Source organism: Chenopodium quinoa, unplaced genomic scaffold (genome assembly GCF_001683475.1).
Source record: "Chenopodium quinoa cultivar QQ74 unplaced genomic scaffold, ASM168347v1, whole genome shotgun sequence".
Lineage (NCBI taxonomy): Eukaryota > Viridiplantae > Streptophyta > Magnoliopsida > Caryophyllales > Amaranthaceae > Chenopodium > Chenopodium quinoa.
Window position 1 is genome coordinate 5590878 of NW_018743574.1, and position 16580 is coordinate 5607457.

Sequence of the window (16580 nt, forward strand, 5' to 3'; positions counted from 1 at the left end):
CTATATATATACACAATTCTTGATAGTTACATAACATACGTTGGTATGTATGAGCACATTGGATTTTGGGGCACTATGAGTAATGGGTGACAGCATAAACAAAAAGTTATGCTTATCTTGTAATTCTTTGTAAAAATGGAATTTTAAGGAAATTTCTTGTTCAATTATTTTGCATTCAAATTAGAAAAGCACAGAATCTTAGGTAGCTTCCTATTCAATCAATTTGTATTCAACTAAGTAAAGCTAAGGAAGAGAATATAAGCACTAAGTAGGTCAAAATTTTAAAAGCTATCCGTAAGAATACTTTCTTAAATAAGTGGTTAGACGACAATAATAAATATCTACTAGTTGAGATTGATAGATTAATTGATATTTAGCAAAATGATGACTTTAAACTCTAATAACGTAAGCATTACATAATTCATATATAACTTTCAGTTACCTGCATTCATCTTTGACGAAACCTTCTCCATGCTAGACAATAATACCATATAAATAGTGTTATAAAAAATTTACAATAATCACTACTAAATTAAAATAAAGGCACCAAAGTATCAAACGAGTGAAATATATGTTGTGTTCAACTTATTGATAGACAACAGATGGAGATAGATTTTTATTAGTTGCAATTTGAAATATTTTATATCTCATAAATAATACCTTAAAGTTGCAACTAATAAAAATCGGAGGTAGTAATTGAGAAGTTAGGATGATAAGAATGGACATGCAACTTAGGTTGGAGTCTTGGAGATCGAATATAGTAGTAGTACGGAATAATATGGAAAGTTTACGCAGAATGTGAGGTGTGTAACTTTTCTGTGGGTTATCAAATTGCTGCCACTAAAACTATCTACTCCGTAGAATCTAAAAAGGCAAAGGCAAAGGCAAAGCGCGTAAGTACTAGATGCTCGAGAATGTTGAACAAAACCAGTACACATTATATTTAGCTTAATTAGAATATTTAAAGCAAAAAGATATAACTTGTCCAAATAAATCAAGAACTAATTGAGTATATTTTAATGTAAATAAAGTAACATATTATTATTATTGATTGAGTGATTGAGTTTGTCTAATCAGGAATGTGTAAAGTACTCAACTAGCTCAAAATTATTTCACACTTCGATCAACTAGCTTAAAATTTGGAAAGATTATTGGAAAATAACTAGTCACCCCTAAAGCTGTCAATTTGGATAAACGGGTCGGGTAATAGTAGGTCGGGTTAACTCGAGTCGGGTCAATTAAGATTAATTCCATAACCTATGCGGGTCAGGTTTGGGTTGGGTCATGCTTGAGTCGGGTCACGTCAAGTCATACTTCTTATCGGGTTTGGGTTGAGTTTAGGTCAGGTTAATAACATGTCGGGTTACATTCGGGTTGGGTGAACAATAGGTCAAGTTTAATTCGCGTTATCACGGGTTAGGGTAATTTTTGGGTTCAGTTCAAGTTAATAATTTGTGGGTTAGAATTAGGTCGGATCATTCTCAGGTTTGAATTGGGTTCGGTTCAAGTCAATAATTTGCGGATTATAATCAGGTCGGGTCATTCTCGGGTTCAAGTCGGGTTTGGTTCAAGTCAATAATTTGCGGGTTATAATCAGGTTGGGTCATTTTAAAGTCGGGTCATTCTCATATTCAAGTCGGGTTATGTTCAAGTCAATAATTTGCTGGTTACAATAAGGTCGGTCATTTCCAAGTAAGGTCATATTCGGGTTCAACTAATTATAAATAGATAATTATCATTTTTATCAAGCTAATTATTTCCTTTGACTATAATATATATGGAAATATACTAGGGAACTATAGTCTATAATTTAGGAAAATAATTATCTCCTTTGACCATACAACAAATATATACTATATTTAACTCTTAAATTTGAGGATGATGATCCTTTCTTTTCTGGCCTGGACTGACTTGGTCTCCCTAGACAAAATGCTTTGATCAACAATAATAAGGTGGTCTAAATTGCATTTAAGGTGATTTGAAATCGGGTCAGGAACAATTTGGATTGAATTTAGGTCAGGTCAATAACAAGTCGTGTTAATTTCGAGTCGGGTTAGTAACAGATCGGGTTGAATTTTTTAGTCGGGTAAGTAATAGGTTTGGTAAAATTTGGTTCGGTTCAATAACAAGTCGGGTTGAATTTAGGTCAAGTCAACAACAAGCCGGGTTAATTTCGGGATGGGTTTGTAACAGATTGGGTTAGGAATGGGTCGGGTTGAATTCGGGTCAAGTTAGTAACAAGTCGGATAAATTTAGGGTTTTGACGGGTTAAAACGGGTTTGAGTCAATTTCGGTTCAATTCGGGCTCGGTGCAAGTTAATTAAATTGTCGTTGTAAACTAGTAAATCAGTGCAGTTGTAAACCGGTAGATTGGTCGTTTAAAGGCAAATTGAATGGTTGCACCCACCCAATTGAACTCTCGGAGGGTATTAGGGACCATGATAAACATTTTGGTAAATTTTATTCCGGGCGAAAAAATTAAAGTCAAAAAATTAAAAAATTGAAGACTAATATCCACCTTTTTGTGAAATTTTAGAGTCTTCGCAGCCCGGTGTCTAAAAGTCTTGAAATTCTAGGGACTACATCTCGGGGTCATATAATGTCATTTGGAATCCTATGTAATCATTATTTGTTGTCATAAATGTTTGTGGTAGCCTTGAGTTAATGAAAACGGTGCAAGTTGTAAACCGGTAAATTGGTCATTTAAAGGCAAATTGGATGGTTCCACCCAGCCAATGGGAATCCTAGACAGTATTAGGCATCACGGAAAACATTTCGGCAATTTTTATTTCTGGGCGAAAAAAAGTCAAAAATTTCAAAATTAAAATCTAATAACCACGCTTTTTTATAAAAAAAAATAAAAATAAAATGGATTCAGGGCCTGGTCTTGAAAAGTCTTGAAATTCTAGGGGATACATCTCAGGGTCATATAATGCCATTTGGAACAATAAATGATCATTATATGTTGTCATAAATGTTCGTGGTAGATTTTAGTTAATGAAATCAGTGCAAGTGGTAAACCGGTAAATTGGTTGTTTAAAGGCAAATTTGATAGTTCCACCCACCCAATTGGACCCCCGGAGGATATTAGGGGCCATGGTAAAAATTTCGGCAATTTTTATGGGCGATAAAAAGTCGAAAAATTCCAAAATTAAAGACTTATCCACGCTTTTTGAGAAATTTTGGAGGCTTCGGGGTCTGGTGTCGAAAAGGCTTGAGATTTTAGGGGATACATCTCAGGGTCATATTATGTCGTTTGGAACCATATAAGATCATTATATGCTGTCATAAATGTTCGTGGTAGGCTTGAATGAATGAAATCGGTGCAAGTTGTAAATCTGTAAAGTGGATGTTTAAAGGCAAATTGGATGGTTCCACCCACCCAATGGGAGTCCCGGAGGGTATTAGGGACCATGGTAAACATTTCGGCAATTTTTATTCTTGGGCGAGAAAAAGACAAAAAATCAAAAATTAAAGGCTAATATCCACGCTTTTTGAAAAAAAATTAGGCTTCGGGGCCCGGTGTCAAAAAGGCTTGAAATTTTAGGGGATACATCTCGGGGTCATATAACGTCGTTTGGAACCATATATGATCATTATATGTTGTCATAAATAAAAGGTGTGAACAAGCATTTCCTAGTATCATGTCTAGGGTAATTTTAATATCAACTATGGTTGTTATGATGCCTTTCACGTTCTTCCTAATATTTATTCATGTTAATATCATGTTAGGGTTAAAGATTTGATTTTTATTGCTTAGTGACATGCTAGGGTTTTGTTATTAATCTTGTTAGTATCATGCCTAGGATCTTGCTATTATTATTATGCTTTAACGTTGATATGATTATTTTAATTATGATTTATGATTATGATTTTATGATTATAATATTTATTATAATTGTTATTGTGATGATTATTATTTTAATTATTATTTATGATTATAATTTATGATCATGATTATTTTTGTTATGATTATAATTATTAGATTATTTATTATGGTGCTTGATATTTTATTGTTATTGCTTGTTCACACCTTTTATGCATGTTTAAAGGGAATTTGTATATGTAATCACGCTTATATAAGATAATTAATAATTTTGTTAGGGTTAATTTGATTATAATTCAAGTGATCGCCAATAATAGTTTGTTTGTGCATTAAAATTCAACCAACATAGATAAACAGGTTTAGGATTAATCCTATTGATTGCATGTTAGTCAGAAAGCGCGCATGAATACGATCAGAATAAAGTAGAGGCCTATTATTAGGGAAGGTTCAATCTCTTTTAGGTTGGATTTGTACCTTCATCCCCGAACCCTTATTTGGTTCAAGACCTTATGGAGTTGACGATCTCTTGGATCGTTAAGGGGTGTAACCTTCACCCTGTGAACGGTTTACAAGTTCCTAAAACTTGTTGGCGACTCTTTTGCTCTATCTCCTTCCCTTTTGGACGCCACCGTACTTTAGTGTATGATCACAGTGGGGTTCAAGCTAGGGGGTTAACGATTGAAATTATTCCCTACAGATTCCCAGAGGTTATTAGGGACTATAGTAAACATTTCGGCTATATTTATTTTCGGGCGAAAAAAATTCAAAAATTAAAGGCTATTATCCACGTTTTTTGAGAAATTTTGAAGTCTTAAGCGCCCGGTGTCTAAAAGTCTTGAAATACTAGGGAATACATCTTGGGGTAATATAATGTTATTTGAAACAATATATGATCATTGTTTGTTGTCATAAATGTTCGTGGTAGGATTGAGTTAATGAAATCAGTGCAAGTTGTAAACCGGTAAATTGGTCGTTTAAAGGCAAATTGGATGGTTCCACCCACTCAATTAGAATCCTGGGGGGTATTAGGAACCATGGTAAAAATTTCGGTGATATTTATTTCCTTGCGAAAAAAAAGTATAAAAATTCCAAAATTGAAGGCTTATATCCATGCTTTTTGAGAAATTTCGAAAGTTTCAGGGCCAGATGTCGAAAAGAAATGAGATTTTAGGGGATACATCTCGATGTCATATAATGACGTTTGGAACAATAATTGATCATTATATGTTGTCATAACTGTTCGTGGTAGGCTTTAGTTAATGAAATCGGTGCAATTTGTAAATCGGTAAATTAGGCGTTTAAAGGCAAATTGGATGGTTCCACCCACCCAATTAGACTCCCAGAGATTATTAGGGATCATGGTAAAAATTTCAGCAATTTTTTATTTCTAGGCGAAAAAAAAGTCAAAAAATTCCAAAATAAAAGACTAATATCCACGCTTTTTGAGAAATTTTGTAGGCTTCGGGGCCCAGTATCTAAAAGTCTTGAGATTTTAGGGGATACTAATCGAGGTCATATAATGTCGTTTGGAACCATATTTGTTCATTATTGTTTTCATAAATGTGTCATGGTAGGCTTGAATTAATGAAATCGGTGCAAATTGTAAATCGATAAATTGGTTTTTTATAGGCAAATTGGATGGTTCCACCCACCCAATTGGACTCCTAGATGGTATTAGTGACTATGGTAAACATTTCGGCAATTTTTTTTTTCGGGCGAAAAAATGTCAAAAAATTCCAAAATTGATTGCTAATATAAACACTTTTTGAGAAATTTTGGAGGTTTCGGGGCCTGGTGTCGAAAAGTTTTGAAATTCTAGAGGATATATCTTGGGGTCATATAATGCCGTTTGGAACCATATATTATCATTATTTGTTTTAATAAATGTTCATGGTAGGCTTGAACTATGATATCGGTGCATGTTGTAAATCGGTAAATTGCTCGTTTAAAAAGGCAAATTGGATGGTTGCACCCACCTAATTGAACTCCCGGAGGGTATTAGGAACTATAGTAAACATTTCAGCAATTTTTATATCAGGGAGAAAAAAAAAGTCAAAAAATTCAAAAATTGACAGCTAATATTAGAGGTTTTTGAGAAATTTTGGAGGTTTCATGGACTAGTGTCGAAAATCCTTAAGATTTTAGGGTATAAATCTCGGGATTATATAATGCCGTTCGTAACTATATATGATCATTATTTGTTGTCATAAATGTTCGAGGTAGGTTGATTTAATGAAATCGGTGCAAGTTGTAAATTAGTAAATTTGCCGTTTAAAGGCAAATTGGATGGTTCCCCCCACCGAATGGGACTCCCGAAGGATATTAGGGACCATGGTAAATATTTCGGCAATTTTTATTTTCGAGCGAAGAAAAGTTAAAAAATTCCAAAATTGAAGGCATATCCACGCATTTTTAGAAATTTATGAGGTTTCGGGACCCATTGTCGAAAAGCATTGAGATTGTAGGGGATACATCTCGGGGTCATATAGTTCTGTTTGGAACCATATATGATCATTATATATTGTCATAAATGTTCGTGGTAGGCTTGAATTACTGAAATCGGTTCAAGTTGTAAATCGGTACATTGGCCGTTAAAGGCAAATTGGATGATTCCACCTACCCAATTGGACTCCCAGAGGATATTAGGGACCATGGTAAACATTTCGACAATTTTTATTTACAGGCGAAAAAATTTCAAAAATTAAAGGCTAATATCCATGTTTTTTAAGAAATTTTGAAGTCTTAAGAGCCCGGTGTCTAAAAGTCTTGAATTACTAAGGAAAAATTTTGGGGTCATATAATGTTATTTGGAACAATATATGATCATTGTTCGTTGTCATAAATGTTCGTGGTAGGCTTGAGTTAATGAAATCGGTGCAAGTTATAAACTGGTAAATTGGTCGTTTAAAGGCAAATTGGATGGTTCCACCCACTCAATTAGACTCCCGGTGGGTATTAGGAACCATGGTAAAAATTTCAGTAATTTTTATTTCCGTGCGAAAAAAAGTCAAAAAATTCCAAAATTGAAAGCAAATAACCATGCTTTTTGAGAAATTTCGAAGGTTTCAAGGCCCGGTGTCGAAAAGAAATGAGATTCTAGGGGATACATCTCGGGGTCATATAAATGTCGTTTGGAACAATAAATGATCATTATATGTTGTCATAAATGTTCGTGGTAGGCTTTAGTTAATGAATTCATTGCAAGTTGTAAACCGGTAAATTGGCTTTTTAAAGGCAAATTGGATGGTTCCACCCACCCAATTGGAATCCTGGAGGGTATTAGGGATCATGGTAAAAATTTCGGCAATTTTTATATCCGAGCGAAAAATAGTCAAAAAATTCCAAAATTAAAGGCTAATATCCACGCTTTTTTGAGAAATTTTGGAGGAATCGGGTCCCGGTGTCGAAAATAATTGAGATTTTAGGGGATACATATCGGGTGTCATATAATGTCGTTTGGAACCATATATGATCATTATATGTTGCCATAAATGTTCGTGGTAGGCTTGAATTAATGTAATCAGTTCAAGTTGTAAATCGATAAATTGGTTGTTTAAAGGCAAATTGGATAGTTACACCCACCCAATTGGACCCCCACATGGTATTAGTGACCATAGTAAACATTTTGGATTTTTTTTTTCAGGCGAAAAAAAGCTAAAAAACTCCAAAATTGAATGCTAATATCAACACTTTTTGAGAAATTTTGGAGGTTTCGGGGCCTGGTTTAAGAAAGTTTTGAAATTCTAGGGGATATATATTTCGAGGTCATATAATTCCGTTTGGAACCATATATTATCATTATTTGTTGACATAAATGTTCATGGTATGCTTAAACTATGATATCGGTGCAAGTTGTAAATCGGTAAATTGTTCGTTTAAAAAGGCAAATTGGACGGTTGCACCCACCCAATTAGACTCCCGGAGGGTATTAGGGACCATGGTAAATCTTTTAGCAATTTATATTTTCGGGAGAAATAAAGTAAAAAAACTCCAAATTTGAAGGCTAATGTCAGAGCTTTTTGAGAAATTTTGGAGGTTTCGGACCGATGTCGAAAATCCTTGAGATTTTAGGGGATAAATCTCAGAATTATTTAATGCCGTTCGGAACCATATATGATTATTATTTGTTGTCATAAATTTTCGTGGTAGGCTTGAGTTTATGAAATCGGTGCAAGTTGTAAACTGGTAAATTGGCCGTTTAACGACAAATTGGATGGTTTCACCCACCCAATTGGACTCCTAGAGGATATTAGGAACCATGGTAAACATTTAGGAAATTTTTATTTTTGGGCGAAAAAAGTTAAAAAATTCCAAATTTGAAGGCTTTTTGAGAAATTTTGGAGGTTTCGGGGCTTTTGTCGAAAAGCATTTAGATTGTAGGGGATACAACTCGGGGTCATATAATGTCCTTTGGAACCATATACGATCATTATATGTTGTCATAAATGTTCGTAGTAGGCTTGAATTACAGAAATTTGTGCAAGTTATAAATCGGTAAATTGGCCGTTAAAGACAAATTGGATGATTCTACCTACTATACCCAATTGGACTCCTATAGGATATTAGAGACCATGGTAAACATTTTGACAATTTTTATTTTCGGGCGAAAAAAAATCTAAAATTGAAGGCTAATATCCATTCTTTTTGAGAAATTTTGAAGTGTTAAGGTCCCGGTGTTTAAAAGTCTTGAAATAATAGGGAATACATATTGGGGTCATATAATGTCATTAGGACCAATATATGTTCATTATTTGTTGTAATCCCCCATATTTTAAAATATATTATAAATGAAATTATATATTATTTATAATATTTATTTGTATTTTTTCGGAATTTAATTTCAAAAGTTTCGATTTTTAATTTTGGGTCGAAAATTATTTTGGTACAAATTTTATACATACCTTCATTCTATAATTCATGTCCAAACAATCAAAGCCAATCTCACTTTACATATTTAATTGACCCATTAATTTTATGAGGCCCAATCTTACAACTTGCCCTACACCACTCTCTCTCCTATAAATACCCCATACATCCCCAAAATTTTTCCCACACTAAAGGTTAGTCTTATTATCTCTCCTCTTTATTTTATTTTCTTATTTTCCTTTTATTTTTCTTTTTCCTTTTATTTTCTTTTCTTTCCTTTTCTTTCTTCTTTCTCCTCCTTACGTGAGTTTCACTCACACTCACCACCATTGTTGCCGCCCTTATGCCGCCCAGCCACCACCGGCGCCCCTCACCACCGCCGGCCACATGACACCGGCGACCCACCAGCGGCCCAGCCGTGGCCCACTCCCCTTTCCTCCTTTCCTCCTTTGTTTTTTTTTTTTTTTTTTTAGTTTTGCTTAGAATTGATTTAATTGTTTTGGGTTTTGATTTTATTGTTTGAAATTAGTTTTATTAGTATGAAAAATTATATTTTGGGTGTTTAAATTGATATTTTCAGATTATTGATGTTGGTATAATTTTTCAGATTTTGTAATTATGAAACATAGGGTTTCAATTTGTTTAAATTGGGATTTTAGGGTTCTTATGATCAATTAATTTGGGGTTTTTGTTCCTATTGTATTTCTAATAATTAATTAAGCATAAAAACATGTTTTTAATGAAGTTTTAAGGAGTTTTAATCTAAATTATATTGCTGGAAATTTGGTTAAGTATTAATTTGTGATTATTGGTTGTTTTCTAGGAAGTGATTATTCCCTAGGAGACTTTTAATTGATTAAAAGTGGCACAAAGGATTGTTTATACGAGGTACGTACATGTCTACTTCGTTGTAAGTAGTATCATGTTTAGGTACCAAATAAAAGAACTTAGTTTCATGATTAGAGAATACTTGGATGAAAATTGTTTGGTTATACATTTAATTAATTCATGTGTTTATGTTTATGAGACATGTTTTGGTGAATTGATTATGTTTGTATGGGATTATGGATGCAAACATGTTGAATTATATTGGATTAATTGTTTGTATGGAATGTTGATACAAGCATATTTTTATTAGATTGGTTTGTTAACCACATTTGGATTATTAAAGGATTGAAATTGAATGGTTTAAGTGGAATGAATTTATTAATTATTCCACAAGGTTTTTATTTATTTTATTACTTAATCATGACTTGTTAGTATGTTGAGTAAAGGTGGATTAAGCCGAAATGGCTAGGTAAGTTGACTATGTTCAACAATTTGGATAATTTAGAAGTTTAATGAAATTAAAGGTCAATTTGTGATGTGATCACCATTGTCCTAAATAAGATTAAAAGTAAATTGATGTATGATTTTTATGTATGGTCTATTGGATTGAGTCGGCTATTAATTAAAATTGTAATCACGTAAAGTGAAACATGGATGAGCAATAAAACTCTAGAAAGCGTGCACTTCTAGAGTATTGACAATTATGGGTTGGGGTACACGGTGGTAGCCCGTGGCTTTCCGAGGCTTGTTTGATCAACATGTCCTCTTCTATTTTGGTATTTACATTTTATTTTATAATGAAAGTTAGATGGGATCCTAGACTAACTTTGTGAGAATGGAGTCGCGCCCTTTCTTGCATCGCGCTAAAATTTTATTTAAAATGGTCTTTTGGGACCAAAATAATTTGGTGGATTGGACAACCTCGTCTATTGCTTACTCCAAACTAAATTAATTAAATTAAATATAAAGAGTGGTCTTCAAAAAAAATAATTAAATACAAAGAGTCGAGTGTTTAGAATTGGTTAGAAAGTATGTTGAGTCAATTGAATTGTTTAAGTGTGGAGTCTTGATTAATGAATTAAAGTAGTATGTTTATTTACTTTAATTATTGAGCATGTCAGGTTTTGTGCGTTGTAGCTTGTATGTACTCAGCTTTGCTGATTGCGTGCTTTTGTGTGTTTTCTTTTAGTCATGGTCTTCGCCTTTCAATGACCTGTGATGATCCAATTATTACACTTGTATTATTGGGGAGCAGTATTGCACAGATTAGCTTGATGATGTGAAGTTCGGTGATTTGACATACGCATTGTCAAGGGATTGGTGTGATTGAGAGTATTCGTTCTTTGTGTTGAATTTATTTATGTTTTACTACTTTAATTATGTTTTGGGACTTTGATTATTGGTTTGGTTTTAAATAAGGGCCTTTATGGTTCCAATTTGTAAGCTTTGACTTATTGGTTTTCCAAATTAAATTATTTTAAGATTTAAGTTGGATTTCCGCTGCAATACTTTGATAAAGCCTTAACGTTTTAACACGTGGCGGTAACATGCCAATGGTTCTCCTCTATTTTTATTTAAAGTAAGTGGTTTGGAAAAGGGAGAATTATTGGGGTGTTACATTTGTTGTCATAAATGTTCATGGTAGGCTTGAGTTAATGAAGTCGGTACAAGTTGTAAACCGGTAAATATGTCGTTTAAAGGCAAATTGGATGGTTCCACCCACCCAATTGGACTCCCGGGGGGTATTAGGGACCATGGTAAACAGTTTTTTAAATTTTATTTCCGTGCGAAGAAAAGTAAAAAAATTCCAAAATTGAAGGCTTATATCCATGCTTTTTGAGAAATTTCGAAGGTTTCAGGGGCCGGTGTCAAAAAGAAATGAGATTTTAGGGGATAAATTTCGGGGTCATATAATGCTGTTTGGAACAATAAATGATCATTATATGTTATCATAAATGTTCGTGGTAGGCTTTAGTTAATGAAATTGGTGTAAGTTATAAACCGGTAAATTGGCTATTTAAAGGCAAATTGAATGGTTCCACCCACCCATTTGGACTCCCGGAGGGTACTAGGGACCATGGTAAAAATTTTGGCAATTTTTATTTTCGGGCAAAAAAGTCAAAAAATTCCAAAATTAAAGGCTAATAACCACGCTTTTTGAGAAATTTTGGAGGCTTCAGGGCCCGGTGTCTAAAAGGCTTGAGATTTTAAGGGATACAACTCGGGGTCATATAATGTTGTTTGGAACCATATATGATCATTATATGTTGTCATAAATGTTCGTGGTAGGCTTGAATTAATGAAATTGGTGCAAGTTGTAAATCGGTAATTTTGTTGTTTAAAGGCAAATTGGATGGTTCCACCCACCCAATTGGACTCCCAGATGGTATTTGTGACCATGGTAAAAATTTCGGCAATTTTTTTTTTCCAGGCGAAAAAAGTCAAAAAATTCCAAAATTGAATTCTAATATCAACACTTTTTGAAAAATTTTGGAGGTTTGGGGGTCCTGTGTCGAAAAGTCTTGAAATTCTAGGGGATATATCTCGGGGTCATATAATGCCGTTTGGAACCATATACTATCATTATTTGTTTTCATAAATGTTCATGGTAGGCTTGAACTATGATATCGGTGCAATTTGTAAATCGGTAAATTGGTCGTTTAAAAAGGCAAATTGGATGGTTGCACCCACCCAATTGGACCCCCGGAGGATATTAGGTAACATGGTAAACATTTCAGTAATTTTTATATCCGAGTGAAAAAAAGTTAAAAAAAAATTCCAAAATTGAAAGCTAATATCCACTTTTTTTAGAAATTTCGAATGTTTTCGGGTCCGATGTCGAAAAGCATTGAGATTTTAGGGGATACATTTCGGGGTCATATAATGTCGTTCGGAACCATATATGATCATTATATGTTGTCATAAATGTTCTTGTTAGGCTTGAGTTAATGAAATGGGTGCAAGTTGTAAATTGGTAAATTGGTCGTTTAAAGGCAAATTGGATGGTTCCACCCAGGCGATTGGACTTCCTGAGGGTATTAGGGACCATGGTAAACTTTTCGGCAATTTTATTTCCAGGTGAAAAAAAGTTGAAAAAATTCCAAAATTAAAGGCTAATATTCACGCTTTTTGAGAACATTTGGAGGTTTCGGCCTCTCCCTCTTCCAAAAATGCATACAGATAATGCTTAGAATTACTCTTTTGCCAACTCGTAGATTGAATTCTAAAGTAGTACAAAGTACTAGTATTATTTTAGTTGATGATAGTATTATTACTAAGATAAAAGAAAAAAGTTTAGTTGTTGAACGGGGCTCATTAAAGTCAATATATTGCTCCTTACAAATGGAAAAAGTATTCAATTAATTAGAGGCTAAAAAAGGCTTCACCCATCAACTTGCAACGTAAAATTTTAAAGATAAGAACATTTTGCCACTTTGATCTTTCGTTTATTTAGTCCCTTTGCTAAGTTCTCATCGATTTCTCAACCAACTCAAATTATAAAATTTCCTATAGTGCTACAAATTATATTCTTATGCATATGTCCGTTATTATTTGCATAAGAGTATTATTTAATATTCTATGGGCCAAATTAAAGGGGGGCATGGTACAAACTATAGAGCATAGAATCATAGATGAAACATAGACATTAATAAAATAAAATAAAATAAAATAAAAAAGTTGTTTTAAGTATCTTGTATAATATATATAACATAAATTAAGACATATATTTTGAAAAAATGTTAGAAATAAAAAATAAAATACCAACCTCACTAAGTTTGAGAAATTTGGCATAACACAATAATACACTAGATGCACATGTTAATATCTCTATTCGATCATTATGTATTTATTATTCTTTATAATTCGATTAGGAAACCACGTTATATAATATAGTTTGAAATGATATTTTGTCTTATCTATTACAGGCTTGATAAGTAATTGCATAAGACACTGCGTCAACAACCCTTAAAAAATTAAACAGCTGCGACGCGAAGTGTTTAGAAGATAGGAAACCAGCCTTTTTAAAATCACAAAAATTTGTCCCTTTTATTATAGAACAAATAAAGGTTGGGTGAAGTACATCCATCACCTCATTTATGAGTAATACATATAAACCTATAATAGTTGGTGAAATAATGATAATTATGCATCACATTATTGCACTATTAGATGATCACTTTTCCATTTTATCTTCTTTGCCTAGCAAGTAAGGAGAGTGTGCATAAACATAGAAAAACTTGACAATATAGAAAGATGGTATCTCCATTAATCAATATGTACATATATCTTTTTTGGTACCCCCTCCCAAAAATAATAAAACTCAAAGAAACCAAAAATGCCGAAACTAGGCACAAGGCCAAAATTATCCAGCTCACAAAAACCTTTTTCTCTTTAACTAGTACTAAATTATGTACCCCAAAAAAATGAAAAATAAAAACCAAAAATATTATTGGACAGTTTCATTTTTAATCATCAATGGTGCTTGAACATCTTCATCATTTTCTTTCTTCAAGAATTGTGATTCAAGATCATCATTTTCTTCTTTTTCATCTGATTCTTCAAAATTGGAACCACCAGTGAGTTCTTTGGCCCGTTGGGCTTCATAGGCCCAATCAGTTCTTACCAACATGATTGCCATGAAAAGTGAGCAGGCTACTTGGGCTGCAAGAAGGCCCACCCAAAGGCCCAATAGGCCCATATTCATGAAAAAACTCAATGCAATAGCAACTGGAAGCCCAACTCCATAAAATGACCCTAAATTGATATTAGCTCCAAGTTTAGGTCTAGCACTACCCCGGAGCACCCCACACATGGTTGTTTGTGGGCAGTTTCCAAGCTCACACAACCCCAAGATCGGCATGGCTGCCGCGGTGAGGGCAATGACCGCCTCGTCGGACGTAAATGCCCTTCCCCAAAAGTTCCTCATTGTCACAGAAAAGGCCAAGGCAAGTACACTAGTAAAAATTGCACAACACAATGATATGTTAGATGAGGTCCTTGCCTTATTTGGTTGGCCAGCACCAAGCTCGTTACCAACCCTAGTAGACACCGCGAGGCTAAGAGAAGACGGGAAAATGTAGATAAGCGAAGTGGCTTGGATTAGTAGCCCCATGGTGGCAACAGCATCCGCGGCATTAGGCAGTAGACCGGACATAACAATCATGAGTTCGTACCACCACCATTCCAAACATACCGAAATACAATTTGGAATAGCTAAAGAAAGAATAGTAGACCAACCATAGAAACATTCAAAAGACCAACCTTGCCAAGTCTTCTTGTGGGTCCCAGTAATCATGATATAAACCACCATGACTAATAGTATGTTGAGGTCCATGATCGCCGTGGAAATGGCCACCCCTCGAATTCCGAGGCCTAGGTAGCTAACCATGACATAGTTCACAGGAAAGTGAAATGACAAAGCTACCCCCGCGCTAACCACAAGAGGACGTGTCACCTTTTGTGACCGAAGATAGATTTTTATAGGGTTGATCAAAGCCATGAAGAACAAGTCCGGGAGGCAGTAAGCGAGGTAGGTGGCGGCGACAGAGCTAATAGCCGGATCTTGACCGAGTAAGACGAGGATAGGCTTAAGATTGAGCCAAAGAAATGAGATTGGAAGGCAACAAAGGCATAAGATGACAATTGTACGTTGAAGAGTATGACCCATTAGAGTCCATTGTTTGGCACCAAAGGCTTGGGAGGAGATGGCGTCCATGCCCATGGCTAACCCGGATAGGATCGAGTAGCCGGTGATGTTTGCAAAGCCGATAGCGAGCGCACCACCGGCTAAAGCCTCCTTTCCTAGATGCCCCATGAAGGCCATTGAAATGGCTGACTTGCCGTAGGTAAGTAGACTGCTTAAAATCAATGGAAAAGCTATGTTGTAGAGTTGTCTCACCTCAATTACCACCTGTATACACATTAATAATAATATAACAGTTAGATCATACAATTTTTGTAACAAATAATATACATATGTTTGCAACATTATTAATTATAGTACTAACCTCGGAGATTTTGAGCCGGGAAGATTGCGGCGAGTGGTGGTAGGGAAGGAGAGGAGCTTGGGAGGTGTTTTGCTTGTGGTTTTCCATAGGTTGGCTATGGTTAGGAGTGATAGTTTCCAGGCTGCTAAGTGCTTGCTTAAAACCGAACAAATATAAAATATATGTGTTGATGTTACGTTGGTGCCTTAAGGACTAGTAAGTAATAAAGAAAGCGAACTAGCTTCGGTTGATAAGAACGAGCTAATTCTTCCCTTACAAAAATAGTGTTTCAAAAATTATAACGTGATTGTTAATACGTTATGATAATAATAACAATAATAATGTATTGTGGTTATGTTCTTAACCTTAATTTACAGAATTAGCCAATCAATCTTTTCTATTACGTCCTGAGAAAGATATATATATATATAAAAAAAAGGTTGAATTTCCAATATGTATTTTACGTATATTTTTATATATATCGTGGTCTTTAGTTCCCCCCTCGCGCTCTCTTACACAAGCCGACCCTTGATACAAATGTTTCGACCTTCTACTTGGGGATCTCTAGTTGATTTGGTGATAGAGATGAGTAGAGAGTGAAGTGGTAAAAGAAGGGTTAGTTGTTATATGTCGTTGAGAGGAAAGGGGGGAAAAAGGACGAGTGAAGGGATACTTAAAAGAGGAGAGAAGTGGCAATTGGAAAATTGAGACACTAGACACCCTACAATTTCTCATTTTCTTGTCACTATATATACTGCTTACTGCTTAGCTAGCTGGTGGACTAAGCTAGTGGCTGCCTTATCACAAGAAAGGGACAATTTTGAAAGGTCCTCTCCTAATAAAACATTTTTCTCCTGAATTTTTATTCAATTTAAACTTCTCAAGTGTTTGAAATGCTCTTGTAATTAATTAATTAATCAATTAAATGACATTATTAAGAGATTGGAAGAGTCTTTAATAGTTACATGGGGAGAGTGTTTATATGATTTACGTTTTTGACCCGACCCGTGTTTATTCTCAATCGAGTTCTAATTTAGTTAACAACCTTTCTAATAAGGCGATTGTGTGTACGT

General features: G+C 34.5%; 1 protein-coding gene across 1 annotated transcript; it reads right to left on the bottom strand.

The window, feature by feature from the left end:
- Positions 1-13758: 13758 nt before the first annotated feature.
- On the bottom strand, positions 13759-16304 carry LOC110681713 (protein DETOXIFICATION 49-like). The gene is made up of 2 exons (XM_021857843.1): positions 15529-16304; positions 13759-15431 (listed from the first exon to the last, which is right to left on the bottom strand). The coding sequence occupies exons 1-2, from the start codon at positions 15613-15615 to the stop codon at positions 13968-13970; spliced, it is 1551 nt and encodes a 516-aa protein (XP_021713535.1). The 5' UTR covers positions 15616-16304; the 3' UTR covers positions 13759-13967.
- Positions 16305-16580: the final 276 nt, after the last annotated feature.